Below are 21205 nucleotides of genomic sequence, written 5' to 3'. Positions count from 1 at the left end.
GCTACAAACAACAAATGCTGGAGAGGGTGTGGAGAAAAGGGAACCCTCTTGCACTGTTGGTGGGAATGTAAATTGATACGGCCACTATGGAGAACAGTATGGAGGTTCCTTGATAAACTAAAAATAGAATTACCATATGACCCAGCAATCCTACTAACGGGTGTATACCCAGAGAAAACTATAATTCAGAAAGACACATGCACCCCAGTGTTCATTGCAGCACTATTTACAGTAGCCAGGACATGGAAGAAACCTAAATGCCCACTGACAGATGAATGGATAAAGAAGATGTGGTACATATATAGAATTGAATATTACTCAGCCATAAAAAGGAACGAAATTGGGTCATTTGTAGAGACGTGGATGGATCTAGAGACTGTCATACGGGGGAAGTAAGTCAGAAAGAGCAAAACAAATATTGTATGTTAACGCATGTGTGTGGAACGTAGAAAAATGGTACAGATGAACCGGTTTGCAGGGCAGAAATTGAGACACAGTTGTAGAGAGCAAACGTATGGACACCAAGGGGGGAATGTGGCGGCAGGGTGGTGGTGGTGTGATGAATTGGGAAATTGGGATTGACATATGTACATTAATATGTATAAAATGGATAACTAATAAGAACCTGCTGTATAAAAAATTAAATAAAATTAAAAATTTTTTAATTAAAAAAAGATGTGGCATGTATATACAATGGAATATTACTTAGCCATAAAAAGAAATGAAATTGAGTTCTTTGTAATGAGGTGGTTGGACCTGGAGTCTGTCATACATAGTGAAGTAAGTCAGAAAGAGAAAAACAAATACCGTATGCTAACACATATATATGGAATCTAAAAGAAAAAATGGTTCTGAAAAACCTAGGGGCAGGACAGGAATAAAGATGCAGACGTAGAGAATGGACCTGAGGGCACGGTGAGGGGGAAGTGTAAGCTGGGACGAAGTGAGAGAGTGGCATGGACATATATACACTCCCAAATGTAAAATAGCTAGTGGGAAGCAGCCGCATAGCTCAGGGATATCAGCTGGGTGTTTTGTGACCACCTAGAGGGATGGGATGGGGAGGGTGGGAGGGAGACGCAAGAGGGAAGGGATGTGGGGATATATGTATATGTATAGCTGATTCACTTTGTTATAAAGCAGAAACTAACACACCATTGTAAAGCAATTATACTCCAATAAAGATGTTAGAAACAACAACAAAACTATGTGTGGCTTTCAGTTCTATTAGTCTTAGGTTGAAAAGTAAGGGTGTTTGTCGTTCAGCATGCTTTGAGAAAAAGGGAATGAGAACTGAAAACGGAATTTCAAAATTAGGGATCCCTAAATATAGTCAAGGACTTCTGTGATTTGGATTATAAAAGTAAGTGGAGATCACTATGAAACTTAATAATCCAGTATGGAAGTGAAAGGTGATTTTTACTATTTTTCCCAGAGTGTGAGGTAGTACTCTGGTTTTAATAATCACACTGAAGTAACCATTTGACCCTCTAACCATGTTGCTGGTACTCACTCACTCCCAAGTTACTTCTTCTCCTAAGGAATGCGTTTCAAAGGGAAAAAGGCTTTCCTCTATTTCCTTCAGTGCAACAATTTCATTGGAGAAAAGCAAATCAATGAATTATTTTGATTTGTTCTCTCCCTCAATAAAGTCTTGATTACAAAATATACCATTTTCTAAATAGGTCAAAGTAGACTTACTAACAGATAAGTAAATCTCAAGACAGCTAAGAATAATATAACATTTGCCATGTTCAAGCTAGCAAGGTTAATTTGTGAAAACTTTACAGAGGGTTAAGGGTACTCTAAAGTTCAAGCCCTTATTAGCATGTCTAAAGCAGCGAACCCTTTCATTGCAACTTCTCAAAGTTTGTGACTTATACAGCATTTTACAGTTTTTTGTTTGTGAATTTTACTCTCTAATAAGTTTGCATTCTTTTCCAATTTTCAGCTATTTTTAGATTTCTTTTTTTCTTCTCAATCGATTATTTTGTCGACGTCACCCACGAAATAGCTTTAGGTCATAAGTACTCTAAATACTCTGATTTGCATCTACTGGAGACCTGAATTCTGTTGCCCTTTGACTTTGCTTACCCCAGGTGACTGTCTCAGCCCTAAAAGAGCTAAGGTAAAGTTTTCACAAATTAACCTTGCTAGCTTGTACCTTCTCACAGTGTTTCCCAAAATGTACCATGCACACTGCTTCACCTTTCCTAGTTGAGAAGATGAAGATCTCTTGCTGATGGTTATGAGTATGTTCTAAAGACATCTAAATAGTGGAGCAGCTGTGTAAGTCCCTGTGAATTTAACCTGTCAGCACCTGCATCATTGCTCCCTGTTAACTGTCTAATTTTTTAATTTGATAGGGTACCATGCTTGGGAAGATTGAATTTGAAGGTCAGTCTGTGGACTTTGTGGATCCAAATAAGCAGAATTTGATTGCTGAGGTTTCAACCAAGGTGAGAAATTTTCCTTCATGTTTTGTAGTATTATTTTATTCCCTTTAGACCTTCCTCTTTTGTAATATCAAAATCTTCTTTTAGGTAGAGGTCATCTTCCAGAAGCATCAGAGAGGGAGGGAGAAAAGGGTCTCATAGCAGTTAAAATTGATATATTACAAAATCAGTACATTTAAAGTTATAACTTTTACTTACAGAGTGATCTTCATGGCCTGATTTAGAGGCTGTTTACTGTTTTAATTTTTCTTCTCTCCTCTTGTGGTTCCTTAGCTCAAGACTTTAACAATGTCAAATAAAAGGGCTGTTCAATTGAATATCAGGAGTCAGAGCGAATGGTCTGCCAGAGAGTCGGGAACACTTTATAGAAATCAGACCCAGTACAGTAATCAGAATCTGGGGTCATTTTGTGCAGGGAAAAGTATTCCTGAGCACACTGAAGACTTAGTGTATTATAGCTCAGTTCAAAGAGTAGTATTCAGGATGATGACTGTATCACCCCAAAGTAATATATGTTTATTGTATATTTACAGGAAGGTATAGAATACATCTTAGAAAGATGTGTTGATTTTGATTGAATATCTGTTAGTGTAGTTGTGAGTCTCTTGGGCTACAGCCTCTGTCCTTGGGGACCATAGAGATTGGTGGGGTAGGCAAGCAAGTAGGCACCATGGAGCGAATACTGTGATAAATGCTGTCCTTGGAATGTGCATGAGGTACCATAAAGGCATGTGTGGGGAAACAGCCAATGAAATAGGTGGATCAGGGGAGGTTCTGCAGAGGAATTAGGCTTGTTCTGAGGCATAAGGAGCAATTCGGTAGATGGAGAACAAGGAGAACTTCGTTTCAGGCAGAGGAAATGGCATGTGTTGAAAGGCACAGAAGTATGAGACGATACGGTGTCTTTGAAGAGTTATGTGTAGTTTGGTGTGGCTGACCTAAGGGTTCACACATATAGGTTCTCGCATTTGGCCAAAGATGAGTGGAGATGGACGGAGCTAGAGCTAGATGGTTTAGTGTCGTTGGCTAAATAAATCAGCTAACTTGGAGACTACTGGGAACGCATTTGGCATCATTTTGGAGCAAAGTAAACTGGATAAAAGAGCAGATAACTAGAAAGTTATTGCAACTAATTAGTACAAAACTCGTGAAAGCCTAGCCTGAGCAGTAACAGCAGGAAAAGAGACAGCAGGGTGGCTTAGACAAATAGGAGAAAGAGGTTTTAACATATTTTCCTATGAAGTGATTTTGTTTGAGACACAGCATGATAGAGGGCTATTTTTATAGAATTTTAGAGTTTAGAACTACCTTGGGGATCTAGTCTAGATTTTCCAAATGTGAGAAGTATTGACCTGGAGAAAGTCACCTTAAAAAAATTCTGTGGTCAAATAAGGTTGAAAAATGCTGCATAATATATTCCTCTCTTGGAGATTCCTAGCAAATTCATATATCCCAGTTTCTGTGAGGTCTTGCTTACTTCTGTCATTCTGTACAGAGAGTATATAGTGTGTTTGTGTAGACACCAGATTGCAAATTTCATCTAAAACCCTTAACAAACTTTGAAATCATTCTAAATTCAGAATGTGCTAGCTGACTCTCGAAGCTGGGACCAGTGTGGGCATCCAGCCCTCTAGGCTTTCTCTCTCTCTCTATTATTTCTTCTTTTATGACTTTGGGGAACTACTTCTTGGGTAAATGCCTGTGAAAACGGATCTGACTCCAAGCAGTGCTTAAAACATAGGTAATGATTATGATATGCTCTGGGATCCTTTTATGAAGTCTACCATTTAAATGCAAATGATTGCACAGTAACCTAAAGGGACCAGAGGTCTACACTAGCTTAGCAAGTCCTCTGACTCAGACTGATTTTATCCATTAGCCCCACTGCATAAGCCTAATGCACAACAGCTCTACCTCATCCAAACTTTATTGCAAGTTGAGGATCAAGTGGTATTTAAAGCATGATATATCTATTACTACATCTGTTTAGTGCTGAATCAGGCAATAATACTTGGAAATTCCATTGCTACTGGTTGTTAATGAGTCAAAACATGGGAAAGATATTTGTTAATTATGGAAGCAACCAGTTTCTTAGGGATAATTGTTATTACTGTATTCAGCATTTTATACAAAACAGCAAAGGTACTTTGTTCTCATGAAGAAGATAGAGTTTGTGGCATTTGCTGTGCCTTTCTTACAAATTGATCGTTAACTGCCAGCCACTCCCTAGTAGTTAGCAGTCCATCTGTTACCAAGTGCAGAGCATCCTGAGATGTGTTTATGATATTGGTGTGTTGCTCATAGCTGGACCTTTCTCTCTTACTCTCTGGTTTTTAAAATGGCAGGATGTCAAGGTGTATGGCAAAGGAAATCCCACGAAAGTGGTAGCTGTAGACTGTGGGATAAAAAACAATGTAATCCGCTTACTAGTAAAGGTAAGTAATTTGTTCCATCTCAAGGTTGGGGGTTTCTAATATTGATCATTAGTGTTAATCTGATTTCCTCTATCTGTTTCAGAGAAAGCTTGTGTATTCTGTCAGAATGTCAGGGGATATACTCTCTTCTTGTTGCCTTTGATCTATTAGATAACACATTTATTCCTGTTAAAATTAGAGATGTAGATTTCTGTTAAAAACAAAAACAAAAACCTCAAAGGCCACAAAAACACAGAAGGAAATGAAGACTGTTCTTTTCACTTACTGACGGACATTCTGAGACATGACACACTCAATTTCTTGGGGTTTAGAGATAACCAAAAAGGTAGTCAGTAGGAGAACTCCCCCTTTGGGTTACATTTATTATGTACCACATGTTTGTAGGGATTATGCCCTGATATAGTACAAACTTACACATTGCTTTATATCAACTCTTAGAGAACCAACTGAAATTAGACCTTAAAAATAGTTGAGGAGAATGTAACCATTATTGCAATGTTTTCTTAAACATTGTTTTGTTGGGATTTCTCCTTCTCTTTCTATCTCTGTCTCCCTCTGTCTCTTTGTCTTTCTGTTTCTCTTATACACATGCACCCCACCCCTAGATATATTTGCATAACACCAAATTAGCATGGGTAAAGGAGAATTCTTCAATTCACTTTTTTTGTTATAGAATATCACCAACATCCAGATCATGATTCTGAATGCTGGTCAATTTTATTAACAAAAATGTGCGTGGACCCTTAAATAGTAGATGCTGTGGTTGGCCTAGCCATATCTCCCTCTCATTTTATCATCTTAAGGCATTTTGTTCATCTTCTAATTGCAAGTGTCTGCATCTTATTGCCTCAGAGCTCTCTTTGGTTGGTTGGAGGCTGCTGGCAGGCAGGAAATGACATAGAATTAATGATCCCTGGAGCAGCCCCAATCAATGACAGAGTATAAATTCCCCAGCTCCTTTGCCACATTGCTAAGCTGTTGTTAGGTGAAATGTGCTACACTGGCTCTCAGAATTCCCCAGTGGGCTGAAGCTCCTTTTCTTCATTGTGGTAACTGCCCGATAATGCACACTTTATTAGGATCTTTCCCCATGCTGCTTTCTATTGGTATTTCCTGGAAACCCCTCCAAAGAAACTTCTTTCTCTCAAATTCTTATATCAGGAAATGCTTCTAGCGAAATAATCAAAGACATCTTCCCATCCACTTTTGTATAGAAAAGTTCTAATTTTTCTATCAGAATAGAGGTATTATAGACAATATGAAAAAACCCTAGGAAAGAAGTCACTAAAATTTGGTCAGACAAAAAATACAGAATTGAGGGCTTCCCTGGTGGCGCAGTGGTCGAGAGTCCGCCTGCCGATGCAGGGGACACGGGTTCATGCCCCAGTCCGGGAAGATCCCACATGCCACGGAGCGGCTAGGCCCGTGAGCCATGGCCGCTGAGCCTGTGCGTCCAGAGCCTGTGCTCCACAACGGGAGAGGCCACAACAGTGAGAGGCCCATGTACCGCAAAAAAAAAAAAAAATGCCGAATTGAAAAAGGTGAGAGGTGGACCAAATTAAATTTTGGAGAAAGGAATTTATCTTCGCTTTTGCAACTCCCTCTCCCAGAGCTAGGGAAGATAAACTGTATTCCTGTGTGCCCAGTCATGAAGCCTTTAGGTCTACAACCTCCTGAAGTGTGGGGAAATGCATTATCTATTTTTTCAGAATCAAAATGTAAATAGTGTTTTTTTCCTCCACTTTCTATCCTAGGGTCCATTTACATCACACAAAATATGAGTCAACAGAGAGTTTTTTGCTCAGCATTATTTATTTGAATCGTGGACTCTGTTTCCCTTCCCTTTCGGGAGTAATTAGCCAAGAGAAGGTTTACCACTTTGGCGAAGAAAAATGTTATTAAATTGACCATTCTTGTGTTTCTTTTCCAGCGAGGAGCGGAAGTGCATGTAGTGCCCTGGAATCATGATTTCACCAAGATGGAGTATGATGGGCTTTTAATTGCTGGTGGACCTGGGAACCCAGCTCTTGCACAACCACTAATTCAGAATGTCAAAAAGGTGCAGTGAACCTGGGATAGCCTGTGTCTGTGTGTGAAGTGGAGAGAGTCTGCTCTGCATGGCCGAAAAAGCTGTAATATATTTTATTTATACAAGTAATTTTTTAGTACTCCTATTTGTGACCTCTGAGGCAATGTCAGCACAGATAGTATATAGGGGGAACCAACGAGGAGAGAGTTCCACAGGAAGAAGAACAAAGAACTTTAGACAAAGTGACTGAGATTGTGTCCTTGAGTGCAGAGAGCTGGTGTCCAATCTCCAAATGTGTTGTCTGTACGACTGGAAAATGACAACTTGGGACCTATAAGACCTTCAAGGTTCCAGAGAAATATTAAATTAGATGTAGTTTAGTCTGGATGTTAAGTACATTCTATTGAACTTTAATGCTGCAAATTGTCAATCCCGTCCTTATTTATCGTCTAACTTTTTATTCAATTACTATTCTCTTTACCTTGTAAATTCAGAAAAAAAAAGAATGCTTCATTTTATTCCTTCAGAGATTGCATGTTTTGGAATCTTTCTTCTGGAGTAATAAAATTTTTCCCTGACTTAGATCTTGGAGAGCGATCGCAAGGAACCATTGTTTGGAATCAGTACAGGAAATTTAATAACAGGATTGGCGGCTGGTGCCCAAGTCTACAAAATGTCTATGGCCAACAGGTAAGGTAGTTATGCTTCTGTTTACATGTCAAACTGGCTCTGAAATACTGTTAGTAACTAAACCGAAAAGACTTAGAGAACTTACGTGCCATTTTCTTCAGAATAAATCGATAAGCACACTATTATATGGTTCACAGTTGTCTGACTACCTGATACCACTTTTATTGCATTTTGGAAACGCAGCCTTCTCTAACGATAACTTTGCTGTAGTTTAAAGTTATTTTCCTTTCCTTGGCATACATTGAAGTTATAATACTCAGTCAAATAACATTCCAAGGGAAATTGTTCTGATTTTAAGCTTGATTTCAGAGCACTGAGTGATAACATTGTAAAACTCTAGTGTGACTTAAGAACCGAGAAATCTTCAGCTCCTCTTGGTTTTACTTCCTTACCCCAAATGATGTTAATTTATTCAACATGGAACTTTCCTTCACAGTCCACCCTCCACATAAAGTATAATTCAGATTGATTCAGGACTGAGTAGTTATCTCTTTATTATCCCCCAAGAACTCTTCTTTGGCTTTAAAATTACTGTAGCTCCCTTAAAATAAGTGGCTTATATGTGTCTCTGTTAAGCTAGTGAGCAAATCTTAGCTTTTTGTTATGAGTGCAATTCCCCTTTTCTCAAACTGATTACAGAAGTTTAATAGAACTGATATTTAACACACAACAAAGCTTCCTGAATTGAATTTTTTCCTAAAATTATTGGGCTTAACCATCTATGACTTTTCTCATGCAGTAATTTTCACTAAGCAATTGAAACGTTTGAATTTTAATAGGCTTTTCTTGTTCACTATTTTACAACTAATGCATTTATATTCTTTTCTTCACTTTTCCTTTTCCATATTCTTTTTCCCCTTTTCCCTCCAGAGGGCAGAATCAGCCTGTTTTGAATATCACAAACAGACAGGCTTTCATTACTGCTCAGAATCATGGCTATGCCCTGGACAGCACTCTTCCTGCTGGTTGGAAACCACTTTTTGTGAATGTCAATGATCAAACAAATGAGGTAAGTGCTCTCAGTAAACCTGTTGAGTGTGTGATGAGAAGTGCAGGACTTTTAATACTCTGTTTTACAATTACCTTTCCCTTGTTTATGTGGGCTTTTCTGGGGTGTGTATGTGGAAGAATTCTTGTTACAGATTATTTCCCACAGCCCTCTGCTTTTTAAAAAGTCATTTCTCTCTGTCTTATTCTCTTATCGGTTGACTCATTAAGATCCACAATTTGAGAGATTAATCAATGGCTGTCTTACACATTCATTGCTAATGGATGATTGGTGGAGGTCTGTTTGAGCCTAGTCTACGTGGGTCTCTGGGACTCACTTAGCACTGAAGTAGCCTTTGAGAAGACCCTTGGAGAAGTAATTTAGGAGTTGGAGAAAAGAAGAGGATTTGAGTTTATTCTGAACCAGAGCCTAGAGGGGCCTCAAAGGCTGTAGACCAAATCAGTTGTTTTTAGTAAGGGAACGACACCAGTTGAATCTTTATTGGCCTATTTGTATTAGTACTGTTTGTTTTTAGAATGTTCTCAAACTTTTAACTTAGTTTTTAAAGTTTGGACTTTATTGTCCACTGAATCATACCCAGTCCTGGTTGACATTCTTTGCTACTGAAGGAATTTCTTCCCGTTTCATTTTCCTTTAGGGGATTATGCATGAGAGCAAACCCTTCTTTGGTGTGCAGTTCCACCCAGAAGTCAGCCCAGGGCCAACAGACACTGAGGTATGTCAGAAAGATGAGGCCTATTATGTATTAAAATTTTTTTTAAATCAGAAATATATTTATGTGAAAAATTGAGAAACGAAAATAATCACCTGGGTGGTCTTCGTACAGAACATTCTTAAAAAGAGTGCTTTGGGGCTTCCCTGGTGGCGCAGTGGTTGAGAGTCCGCCTGCCGATGCAGGGGACGCGGGTTCGTGCCCCGGTCCGGGAAGATGCCACATGCCGCGGAGCGGCTGGGCCCGTGAGCCATGGCCGCTGAGCATGCGCGTCCGGAGCCTGTGCTCTGCAATGGGAGAGGCCACAGCAGTGAGAGGCCTGCGTACTGCAAGAAAAAAAAAAAAAAGAATGCTTTGATAATGCCCATATTGTAAGAAAATTTCCCCATGAATATCATGGAGGAAATTTCTATCGTTTTAAACAGTTAAAGTGGGAAAGTGCTTAAGAAACGGATGCAATGTGATTTTTATTTAAATGAGTATCATTCTAATATATTTAGTTCTGAAATTTACAATTGTGGTACTATGCAAATGAATTCCCTCTTGCTATCTCATTCTCATAACTGAAATGAAATTTTAATCCCCCATCTGTGACTTCACAAAAATCCCTATGGCAACTGTTTGCGTAGCCATGAAGGGAGAATAAACAGCAGCAGGAGCAGGAAGGAGGTCAGGGGTGTCGGGGAGGGTATACGTGCACATACATACGAGTCAGATGGCTTAAGAAGAGAACCATAAGGAATGCTTAGAGGAGTTTTGTTTTTAATTTAAATATTTTTACTTTTTTGTGTAAGCTTCTGGTGCAATGTTTAAGAACATCTTTCCAAACAAGAGCTTGTGGTGATACTCAGAAAAGTCTGGGAAGTCTGAAGTGACTCTTCCTCTCCTATACCCTAGGGCCTCCAGCAGTAATGCTGACAATTCTTCCTTCTCAGCAGATGCTCTCAGAAAAGACACCTGGGTAAAACAAAGAGGAGAATAAAAATTTTCCCATTGTAGACTCTATTTCCTCATCCCTGAGTTGCCTTTTCAGATATTTGTATTTTGTTCTTGTTTTAATATTATTAGGAAAGAATCGTTCTTAATAGCCAAAGTCACCACATTACCTACCCATGATGACACTCAAAAATAAAATTTAGTTTCATATATCTATTGCCTAATGCATGTTAATAGTTTTTTAACTTAAAATTTAAATTATTTGCCTATAGTAGGACTTCAGATTAGGAACACTGAAATTAAGATATGTGATATCCAGTATCACTTAGTTCTTTTTTTCTCCTGTCCTGCCAAATAGTTGCAAAATAAATATCTTTGTTGAAATTTGTCACCTCTAGTGCAACAGTGGAAGTAAATCATTGATAAAGTTTAAGAATAACCTTAGAGATATTTTTATACATAATACAATCTTTAGAGATATTTTTGACCTGATAGAAAATTTAAAAATCCAGTTATTTCTAACTTTAGGGTGCATAAGTAATATAGCTTCATTTTTTTTGCATAGTTAGAATTTTATTTAGAAGAAGAAAATGATTCATAATTAAGGGGCTGAAAATGACATTCTCAGAAGGCATTATTTGAAATGTTCATTCTCTGCTGAAAACTTTTTTTTTTTACATCTTTACTAGATTATAATTGCTTTACAATGTTGTGTTAGTTTCTGCTGTACAACAAAGTGAATCAGTCATATGTATACCTATATTGAAAACTTTCTTTTAATAGGATTTGACATGAGCAGTTAGAAGTGTTTATTTGATCTAATTCTTATAGTAGTAAATATTTAGTTTTGCCAGCTTTGGCAAAACAAAAACAAAAAAACCAAAAAGCAAATACTGCATAGCAATACTCATCCTAAAAAGTTATTTGTTGCTTATCTAAAGTTCAACTTGAACTGGGTATACTGTATTGTATCTGAGAATTTTGTGAGTTTTGAAGCTTCTAACTAGTTGGTTATATTTTTTTTCTAGTACCTGTTTGATTCCTTTTTCTCACTGATAAAGAAGGAGAAAGGTACCACAATTACATCAGTTCTACCGAAGCCGGCCCTAGTAGCATCTCGAGTTGAGGTCAGTATATGTGGGCTTCCTTTTCGTTTATGTATTTTGGATTTTCTCTATCGTGTGATGACTTCTTTTTTAAGTGAATGATGTAAACCTTTTTGATGTCTATGAAAAATGATTGGTAATATTGCAATCACCCATCATTTTAGCATCTAATTATTTGCTCTGTTCTAGATGATTCATTGGATGTTCATTGGAACCTTCATGTTTTGATTTAAAAATCATATCTTTTAAAGTTCACTTCTTCTAGAACATTTGTAATGAAAATAATTTAATAGAGAATAAGGTTTAATTTAGTTTCAAATTTGATATATTTTCCATTACTCAATAAACCATAGCCCTATGTATGCTTGAGATACAGTTCAGGCTACAGAATCATTATAGATGATAGAAACTTTTGTTTCAACGAAAAACCCAAACAAACTTTTGGACAACCCAATACCTCTAAAGAGCAAATAGATAAGGATTAATATAGTGTAAGACTCGACTCCTTATTTGTTTGAATATGTATTTAATATGGAAAGGTTTCTACACATTTCCTTTATAGTTAAGGCACACCCACACCCACACCATTATTACATAAAATTTAGAAGGGTGTATGTATATTTTTAAGTATATACATATATATATATAATCCTCTTTTTATGAACAAATAGAATTGATTTATATGTTTATATGAAATGATAAATTGAGTTAGATGGTTTGTTTTAAAGATTTCTATGACAGCCTTTTTTCCTGAGATGGAGAGATGGGAGGTAATCCAGCCACTCAATGTGGAATCAAACTGTGGATTCTTGGTAGCTAAAGAAGCCACCCCACCATACAGTGTATTTCTCAAAATATCAACTCATGTTTTTCAGATGCTTTTCTTTTTTTAAATAGTGAGGGAAAAGTGTAATTTGGGATTCTACATTGCATTGCACATAGTAGGCACTCCATAAATACAAAACAAGTTTCCCAAGTTCTTGTCTCTTGCAGTGACCTAGAACATTTTTCTCCTCTGAAGGGCTTCGCAGTTGTGGTTAAAAAATAAGCAGAATTATTATTTGCTTGAAATCATATGTACAATTTGTATGAATTTCAGTATGCTGCCAAAACATGATCTTTTCATTACTGTATTTTCTGTAAATATTTCTGGGCTGAACTGCAAAGTAAAGGCAAAATGTAAATATGAAGGTGTCCCTGTGTCCCCTTGCCTCCTGTGTTTTCTCTTCGTTTGTTGGGAAGGGCTTGTTTGTATTTATGCCTATTCTTTGTCCAATAGAAACCCATGGAATAGTAACACATTTAGTCAATTAAATTTTAAGGAGTTTTTATCTAAAAATTATATATATAAATTATATTTATTATATATACACATATAGATATACATTTCCATATATATTTATGTAGTTAATTTTAGATATTTATATATGTGTATATATATATATTATATATGTTTAATTAAAATGTAGACCTCTTCCAAAAAGTTTTTACTTAAGTGAAAAAAACCATGACCTTTGGAAATTCCTTTTTGAAATTAGAGATGTTTAAATTGTTGGTCTTTTTACTCATATATTATGTATATTTCAAAACATCACCACATAAACACAGACAATATAGTTTATCTTTCCCATACTTAACAATGACTAATTTCCCCATCTTAATAACAAAAGCAATGCTATCTTCTTATTGCTTGCAGGTTTCCAAAGTCCTTATCCTAGGATCCGGAGGTCTGTCCATTGGTCAGGCAGGTGAATTTGATTACTCGGGATCGCAAGCTGTAAAAGCCATGAAGGTGAGAGACTCTGATCTTTGCTGGAATTAATATACACTCCCTTTAATGAGTCTAATTAGTATTTTATAATTTAGATTTATGACACTACCTCTTTTCAAAGTCACTATAATTAATTTCCTTCCACATCTTATATGAAAGGAAGTTTGATCACAGACAAGATTTTTAACTTAAATGTGCACACCTGCAAATTAAGAAGGTTGGATTGATCTCCGGAATTGTCTATGTTATCACCTATTTATATTGAAAACATAAATCTACACTTATGGATGTTACTCAATGAGGCAGTGAGCTTTTAAGACATATTTGCCTTTTGTGTGAAAGAGGGAATTTGGATATCCCTGGTGCTCTCAAGTACTTCAAGTGTTCTACAGGATGCTTCAGGCATCTCTTTGGTTGAAAGGGGGAAGATCCAGCTGGAGGAACAAAGGAAACAATGCCTTTTGTTCAAGCTTTAGAAGTTATTGCAGGTCACCTAATTCCCCCATCTGTGACTTGGACTGGATGACTTAACAGGAAGGTATGGCTGGATTTTCAAGTGGAATAGAGGGCTTGATACCTAAGTTGGGAAGAATATCCTCCCTGTTTCTGGAGTCTCTCGAAATCTCCCCAACCTTTATCATAGTAAAATAAACCTTTAGAAAACTGACACTGTAAGTGTAAGATATTTCTATTGAAGAGCTAACTTGGCTTCTCTTTGGTGTCCTTATTTTCCACGGTAGTCCCCATTTTGGTGCTAATCAAGCCATCCAAAGTCAATGTGAGCTCTCTGCGACCTTGCCACAGGCTTTGTGGAGTCAAGCCACTCTTACCAAGAGACCTGGCTAGGAGAGAGCAACATAGGGAAGGAAGCAGGAGACTAGGACAACCAACAAGAGAAACAGTTGGCCAAAATTTTCCTTTTTTTCTTTGCTTTATTCAGTATTCTATATATTCACCTGACAGATGTCTGTTGAAAGCAGACACAACCCCCCAATTACCTTACTCTTCTTCCCATTCTTTTTTATTTTTAATACTCTTCTCCATACACGCATGGATGTTCACCCCATGCACACATGTTTTTTGTGTACCTTTTCAAAGTGTGCTTTATTTCATTGTATTAAGATTCAGTTTATCTTTAGATAGATAATTAGTGGGTATCCAATGGTTCAGATTGGTTAGAACACAGTCTAAGTGTATTAAGGGTTTAGAACACATTTAAGTAGCATGCAATTTTTTATCCTATTTGGTAGTTTTATAAAGAATTAATATTTCCATAGGTTGTATTTTTTATATGCATTACATCCAAAAGGTGAAGTTATTGATTTGAACTGAAGAATAGGAAGTATTAGATATAGTATTGTGATTAAGAGGTTAATAAAGATGAATTTATGAACTGAGTATTTTTAAAAACTTAGATTATGCATAAATTATAGCTGGAATTATATTAGAAAAAAATTATGTAACATTTACTAAAATGGTTTGAATAGACACTCATCACATGAATTTACGGGACCTTTTCCTATGTAATTTGATTTATAAAAATAGCTATATTCATTGTATAGCACATGCAGGAAAATATTTAACAAATATACCTATCCATTGGTACTTTTCTCTAGTAGTGAGACAGTCTATAACTTCTGTTTATGATGTGCTCTCCATTTGGACTCAATTATTTAAATTCTAACCCATATTTTAAATGTATTTGCTTATCTGTATCTATTCAATATTTTGTTAACAGTACTCTTTATAAAAATAGCTCTTTACAATCTTAGAGAGGGCTCATATTGAGGAAAGGGTGTAGAACTTGAGTCATAAGACTTGGATTAGAGCCCTAATTTTGTCATTTATCAGCTGTATGATCTTTGGAAGGTCACTTAACCTTATTGAATCTCAGTTTCTTCATCTGTAAGGTGAAAATTTCTTTTATAGTCTTGCCATAAAAATCAAATAAATTAACAAAAAAGTACACTACAAGTTTTAAGGCACTATTTGAATTTAAAGTAGTATGAAATATATTTAATTTTTCATTTGGATTCACCACACCCCCAAGGATATGTAGGGCTTTCAGTGATGATTTCTATACTTTCATATGAATATTTTGTTGAGTTTTTAGAAGACTTCAAAATTGACATGCTAATAGGTAAAAAAACAAGAACCATCTGGCCGGATTTCATAATAATTATTTTACTAAATGTCGCCCTCATCCTGGTCTATAAAGCTATTATCCTTAGTAGCCTACATGAAGAATTATTTTAGGGGTCTCTCCAGATGTCAGGAATGAGATAGGGCTATGAATATCTTCACACACACACAAATTTTTATTTTTTGCCATACGGTCATTTTCTTTTTATATAATATGTATAAACAGTTGTATAATGGTCTTTGTCAAAGCACTACAGCAGGCATGAAAATCTAAAGAAAATGGAAACCAGCAGAAGGCTCTCAGTGCTCCCAGCTAGAAGGGAACACATTATCTTGCATTTAAAACGTATGCTCAATGCTGTTCTTCAATAAACGTTAGAAAAGGAAGCAGCTTTGATGCTGCTTTTTTTCCATTTTATGTTTTACTCATTCAAAAAAATTTGGAACATTTTATTCTTTTAAGGTCGACTGAGCTGTAAAATTGAGTAGTATTTGTGGACCTCCAGTCAAATTCTATAGAAAACATCTCCAGCTTTCCTTGATACCTGCAGTGACAAGGAATTCAGGGTGATCCTCATGAGGTAGCCAGCTCTTTTTGGATAGTTTTATTTTCAAGCAGTTTTCTTCCTTCCTTTTACCAAATGTTTGTCATCCTTTAACTTCCATTCACACTGGCCCCATTACTGATCTCTAGAGCCCACAGAATAACTTTTTGTTGCCTGTTAATACCCTTCATTTGAATATGATTTTTCTCTTTAGACCATATATTAAGATTCTAGATCTTTTTGTTTCTTTCAGGAAGAAAACGTCAAAACTGTCCTGATGAACCCAAACATTGCATCGGTGCAAACCAATGAAGTGGGCTTAAAGCAAGCAGATACTGTCTACTTCCTCCCCATCACCCCTCAGTTTGTCACAGAGGTTATCAAGGCAGAACGGCCAGATGGATTAATTCTAGGCATGGGTGGCCAGACAGCTCTGAACTGTGGTGAGCTCTTTTAAGTTTAATTGCAGAGTTTTGGTTCACACACTTATATATAATATTTTTTTGTTTGAATTTATTTAGCAGTTGTGCTCTGTGTGTTCATAAAAGTTTTCCGCTGTGTGAGGAAGCTTAGTAAACAGCCACCTGAAAATGTCACATGATGAACATTACCAGTTTATTTCACAGAACAGCTGGGGGACAAAAAGAAACCTTTTGCTTTAATGCTGCATGGTGACTGGGTAGGTGTTTTGAGTCCCCCTCCTCCGTCCCAGGATACTGCTTTTCTGTTACCAGTGAAACTCTGAGAACTATTATGAGTGAAAAAGGGGATTTAACATTGATTAAGTGCTCTGTGCTCTTATGTATCAGCCCTGTGGCATTTGACTTTCAAATATATTTTCATGTTTACATAGATCAGTCTCTCTACCATCCCTTCATGCATCTGCTGAGTCCAATGCTCTGTCCTATTTAAAATATTTCAAACCTTCAGAATTAGATCATGGACGAGAATCTCACTGGCTAGCTTGGGTAAGCAGTTGGTGATATAATTTGTATATCAACTATAAAAAACAGCCAAAGTTAGATGTTAAGTTAGTGGGAACACAAACGATTTTGTTAATTTTTAACCTAGATAGATACCCACATCACTGAGATTATTTACACAAGAGAAGCTCATTATAGGAATAGACCTTCCTTAGAAGGAAATGAAATATACTAAAATCTTAAGGCTCACTGTAATTCTATGATTTTTATTAATGAGAATAATAAAAATCATTTGGAGAAGGTGATAATATACATAATAGTAGCACCAGCAAAATGTTTTGCTAAAATGTCTTCAGAATTTTTCTTTCAAAAATTTTTTTACTCTAAGTGCAATTCTGTTGTGGACTCTGGTGGCTTTTTGGAGTTAAGATTTTTTTTAAAAAAAAGTTGTATTCAGATATCTATTATAGAAAACATAAGAGTTTGATATGTTAAAAATTGATTTATTTTGTTTTTCTGTAGGAGTGGAACTATTTAAGAGAGGTGTGCTCAAGGAATATGGTGTGAAAGTCCTGGGAACCTCAGTTGAATCCATTATGGCCACAGAAGATAGACAGCTGTTCTCAGACAAACTAAATGAGATTAATGAAAAGATTGCTCCAAGCTTTGCAGTGGAATCGGTAAGAAATCTTTGTTCTGGAGAAACAGGACCATTATGTGTCTTGCGTTGTAGAGAGAATGATTTGTCATGCCTAAAAATAATAAAGTATTATATTTGTATATGTTATCTTCCAGAAATGTGTTATTACTTCAGAGACACTGTGTATTAATTGTGGCATTCAATGCTAAAACATTAGGGACAGGTATTAATAGTTTATTTTTATGAAAAGGGAAGCATAATCTCAAAGGTGATGTGGTTTATCAATGGTTGATGTGACCTGAGTATCAAATCTCCTGAATCAAAACAAAGAACCATATCAACTTGCAATGCCAAAGTAATTTTTACCTTCTTCCTGGGATCAGTCACACATTTTGTAAGTGCGAATGTCCTGCAAATGGGAAATGGTTGAATTTAAATTTTTTTTTAGGGACTTCCCTGGTGGTCCAGTGGTTGTCTCTGTGTTTCCGCTGCAGGGGACACAGATTTGATCCCTGGGTGGGGAAATACGATCCTGCATGCCATGCAGCATGGCCAAAAAATAAACGAACAAATTTTTTTTTTCTTAGAATGGAATAAACATTTTACAATAAAATTATCTAGAAAAAAAAGCCACTGGATCTAATCAGTAATATTTATGACTGAGAAACCTGTGGCTTAGATGGTTAAAGAGGACAGATTGTTTTGCATTTCTCTTAATCATTTTCCATCGTATCCTGTGCCTATTGATGGGCTATTACCAGGTGCCAGGAAAAGATCAGCTTCCTGTACATCTCTTTTTGTCCCTGACTTTATTCCTGATTTCAGTCAGTGAAATGGGGGTACTGGAATCAGTTTCTGATGCAACTTCCTCAGGGTAGAAATAGGCAAAACCTCTGGGATAAGGCAAGTACTGCTGGGACAACTAAAAATGGGCTATGTATGTTTTCAGAAAAGCATGCTATCAAGTATATAGCATGTTGCAAAGCTGTCAATCAGGAACAATCCCAGGATAGCTCTGCTGAACATGTGGAAAGCTCCTGCCATATATTTATTCTTTCATTGCCAGATTTAATTATGTCCTTGCTTCCTTAGGATGAGAAATAGGCATATGGGAAAGGTATAATTACATCCCCATTGGTAGTGTAATAAAATTCCATGACAGAAAAATATAGCCAACATATGCTGTATTCTGTAAGTTAAAAAAAAAAAAATCCCAAGCTTCTGAGACTACTCTCTGACTGAACTTGAAAAATGAAAAATCTCTTCCTATATAATATTCCTAATGGCTTACTGCAGTAATATCAAGTTAGATTCTGTAGTAGAAAACCTTGCTTTGTTAAGAGACCAAGACTTTTAAACTGAACTTAAAAATTCAGTATAGCTCCCATTCTCAAATTAATGACAACTATCTCACCTCTGGCCATTGTTTTATTTTTTATACTGCAAAATAAAATTTACCCCAGAGGTGTTAAAAAAAAAAGCCTTCACTGTATATTAAAAAATTCTAAAATTTAACTTAAAATTTGTAAAATAACACTTGTTTTTCAGAAGGAGATGAGGGAATAATAGAACATTTTCATAGTCATTTTTTCCAAATAAACTGATTTACCTGAATTACCAGACTCTCTTGGTTGGTCTTTTCTACTGTCAGCTTTTAAAACTTTGAGTCCTTGTTCTTGTTGACAGATTGAGGATGCACTGAAGGCGGCAGACACCATTGGCTACCCGGTGATGATCCGTTCTGCCTATGCCCTGGGTGGGTTAGGCTCAGGCATCTGTCCTAATAGGGAGACCTTACTGGACCTCAGCACAAAGGTATGTATTTTCGCAGACCAAATTCTGACCAGCCAAGAAAACTCCCTGATATACTCTTTCAATTAGAGAAAGTTATGTAGATAAGAAATAACCTTTTCTCTGTTTATAAATCACTGCCACATCTCTAAATTGTTGTCCAAGAGGTGACACTTTTGAAAGGGAAATACAGTGCAATTACTTACACTGGAACATAGCATTAATCCAAAGTCCGTCTTTACTGTACTGTCTATTGATTTCATTGATAGACAGTCAATCCAGTTCCATCTCCCTCTGCTACAAAATCTGCTCCAAAACACCCATCTTGCTAAAATATATTTTAGTGGTTTAAAAAAAAACAATATAATGTCCCATTTTGCCATTATCTTTTGAAACAATAAGACATGGATGACATCTGGTAAGGGAAATAAAACACATTGAGTAGTTTAGCTTCACCTCAAATTCAGGTGTTTAACATATATACAATATAAACCTCTTAGTACTATGAATGAGTGATTACTCTGCCAACTGCCACACACATATATAAGCAAAAGTGAAATCTGAGTGCTTACCATTTACATAAAAATCACTTTATTTCTGAATACTCCTTTTCTTAAGTATTAAAGGGAAGATCTTGAAAATTAAGATATGCTCCAAAAAATAAATTAGAAATTAACACAGAAATCATGCTTCACGAAATCAGCGACTTTTGCCCACACTCTATTCCCACAGAATAGAGCAGTGACTTGCAATACCGGGGCTCAGTAAGTGCTTGTTGAATGAATGAATATGTGTGTGGGCAAAGAGGCTTATGTAACTTTCCATGTAGCAGTTATGGATGTGAAGCTGACAGAATTATTGTGATGGCTATTTTTAGGGGTGCTGAGTAAATATCAAGCAGAGTTTATACCTTTATCATTATTCACGTTTTAGAGAGAAAAAGAATGAGCCCTTGAATTGTTGACGTAAGATTTTGAGAACAAACAGATAAAATTAAATGTATTTTAATAACTGCAATGACAAACGTACATGTCTACAAATTGGATTGAGTTTTTCTAAAGTTGCCAAAAAAAAAACCCCAAAAGGGAAACATATCTAATACAAATGTTCCCTATTTCCATCTGGACTTCTGAATCATGTATTTAAAGAAAAGACATGTTTGTGGAGGTATACATTTTTTTCCTCTAGCATATTAGATGTTCCCAATCTTTTTATTTAAAAAAAATTTTTTAACATCTTTATTGGAGTATAATTGCTTTACAATGGTGTGTTAGTTTCTGCTTTATAACAAACTGAATCAGCTATACATATACATGTATCCCCATATCTCCTCCCTCTTGCGTCTCCCTCCCACTCTCCCTATCCCACCCCTCTAGGTGGTCACAAAGCACCGAGCTGATCTCCCTGTGCTATGTGGCTGCTTCCCAATAGCTATCTATTTTACATTTGGTAGTGTATATATGTCAGTGCCACTCTCTCACTTCGTCCCAGCTTACCCTTACCCCTCCCTGTATCCTCAAAGCCATTCTCTATGTCTGCATCTTTATTACTGTCCTGCCCCTAGGTTTTTCAGAAACGATTTTTTTTTTCGATTCCATATATATGTGTTACCATATGGTATTTGTTTTCCTCTTTCTGGCTTACTTCACTCTGTATGACAGATTCTATGTCCATCCACCTCACTACAAATAACTCAATTTCATTTCTTTTTATGGCTGAGTAATATTTCATTGTATATATGTGCCACTTCTTCTATATCCATTCATCTGTCGATGGACACTTCCACGTCCTAGCTATTGTAAATAGAGCTGCAATGAACATTGTGGTACATAACTCTTTTTGAATTATGGTTTTCACACGGTATATGCCCCGTAGTGGGATTGCTGGGTCGTATGGTAGTCTATTTTTAGTTTTTTAAGGAACCCCCATACTGTTCTCCATAGTGGCTGCATCAGTTTACATTCCCACCAACAGTGCAAGAGTGTTCCCTTTTCTCCACACCCTCTCCAGCATTTACTGT

At 36.5% G+C, this 21205-nt stretch overlaps 1 protein-coding gene across 1 annotated transcript in view; it reads left to right on the top strand.

Annotated features, from left to right (window-relative positions):
• The window catches only part of CPS1 (carbamoyl-phosphate synthase 1), a 222533-nt gene that overhangs the window by 109175 nt on the left and 92153 nt on the right, over nt 1–21205 (top strand). The window contains exons 7-17 of the mRNA XM_022567590.2: nt 2367–2459; nt 4802–4891; nt 6822–6950; nt 7504–7610; nt 8481–8619; nt 9257–9334; nt 11296–11394; nt 13070–13165; nt 16085–16274; nt 17277–17434; nt 19081–19209. Coding sequence (XP_022423298.2) covers nt 2367–2459; nt 4802–4891; nt 6822–6950; nt 7504–7610; nt 8481–8619; nt 9257–9334; nt 11296–11394; nt 13070–13165; nt 16085–16274; nt 17277–17434; nt 19081–19209 — 1308 coding nt within the window. The remainder of the gene's footprint in view (nt 1–2366; nt 2460–4801; nt 4892–6821; nt 6951–7503; nt 7611–8480; nt 8620–9256; nt 9335–11295; nt 11395–13069; nt 13166–16084; nt 16275–17276; nt 17435–19080; nt 19210–21205) is intronic.

The sequence above is a fragment of the Delphinapterus leucas genome, chromosome 8 (assembly GCF_059928025.1).
Source record: "Delphinapterus leucas isolate spDelLeu-1000000601 "Yukka" chromosome 8, BTC_Dleu_Yukka2, whole genome shotgun sequence".
Taxonomy (NCBI): domain Eukaryota; kingdom Metazoa; phylum Chordata; class Mammalia; order Artiodactyla; family Monodontidae; genus Delphinapterus; species Delphinapterus leucas.
Note: the sequence above shows the minus strand (reverse complement) of the source record. Positions and strands in the feature narration are given on the sequence as shown.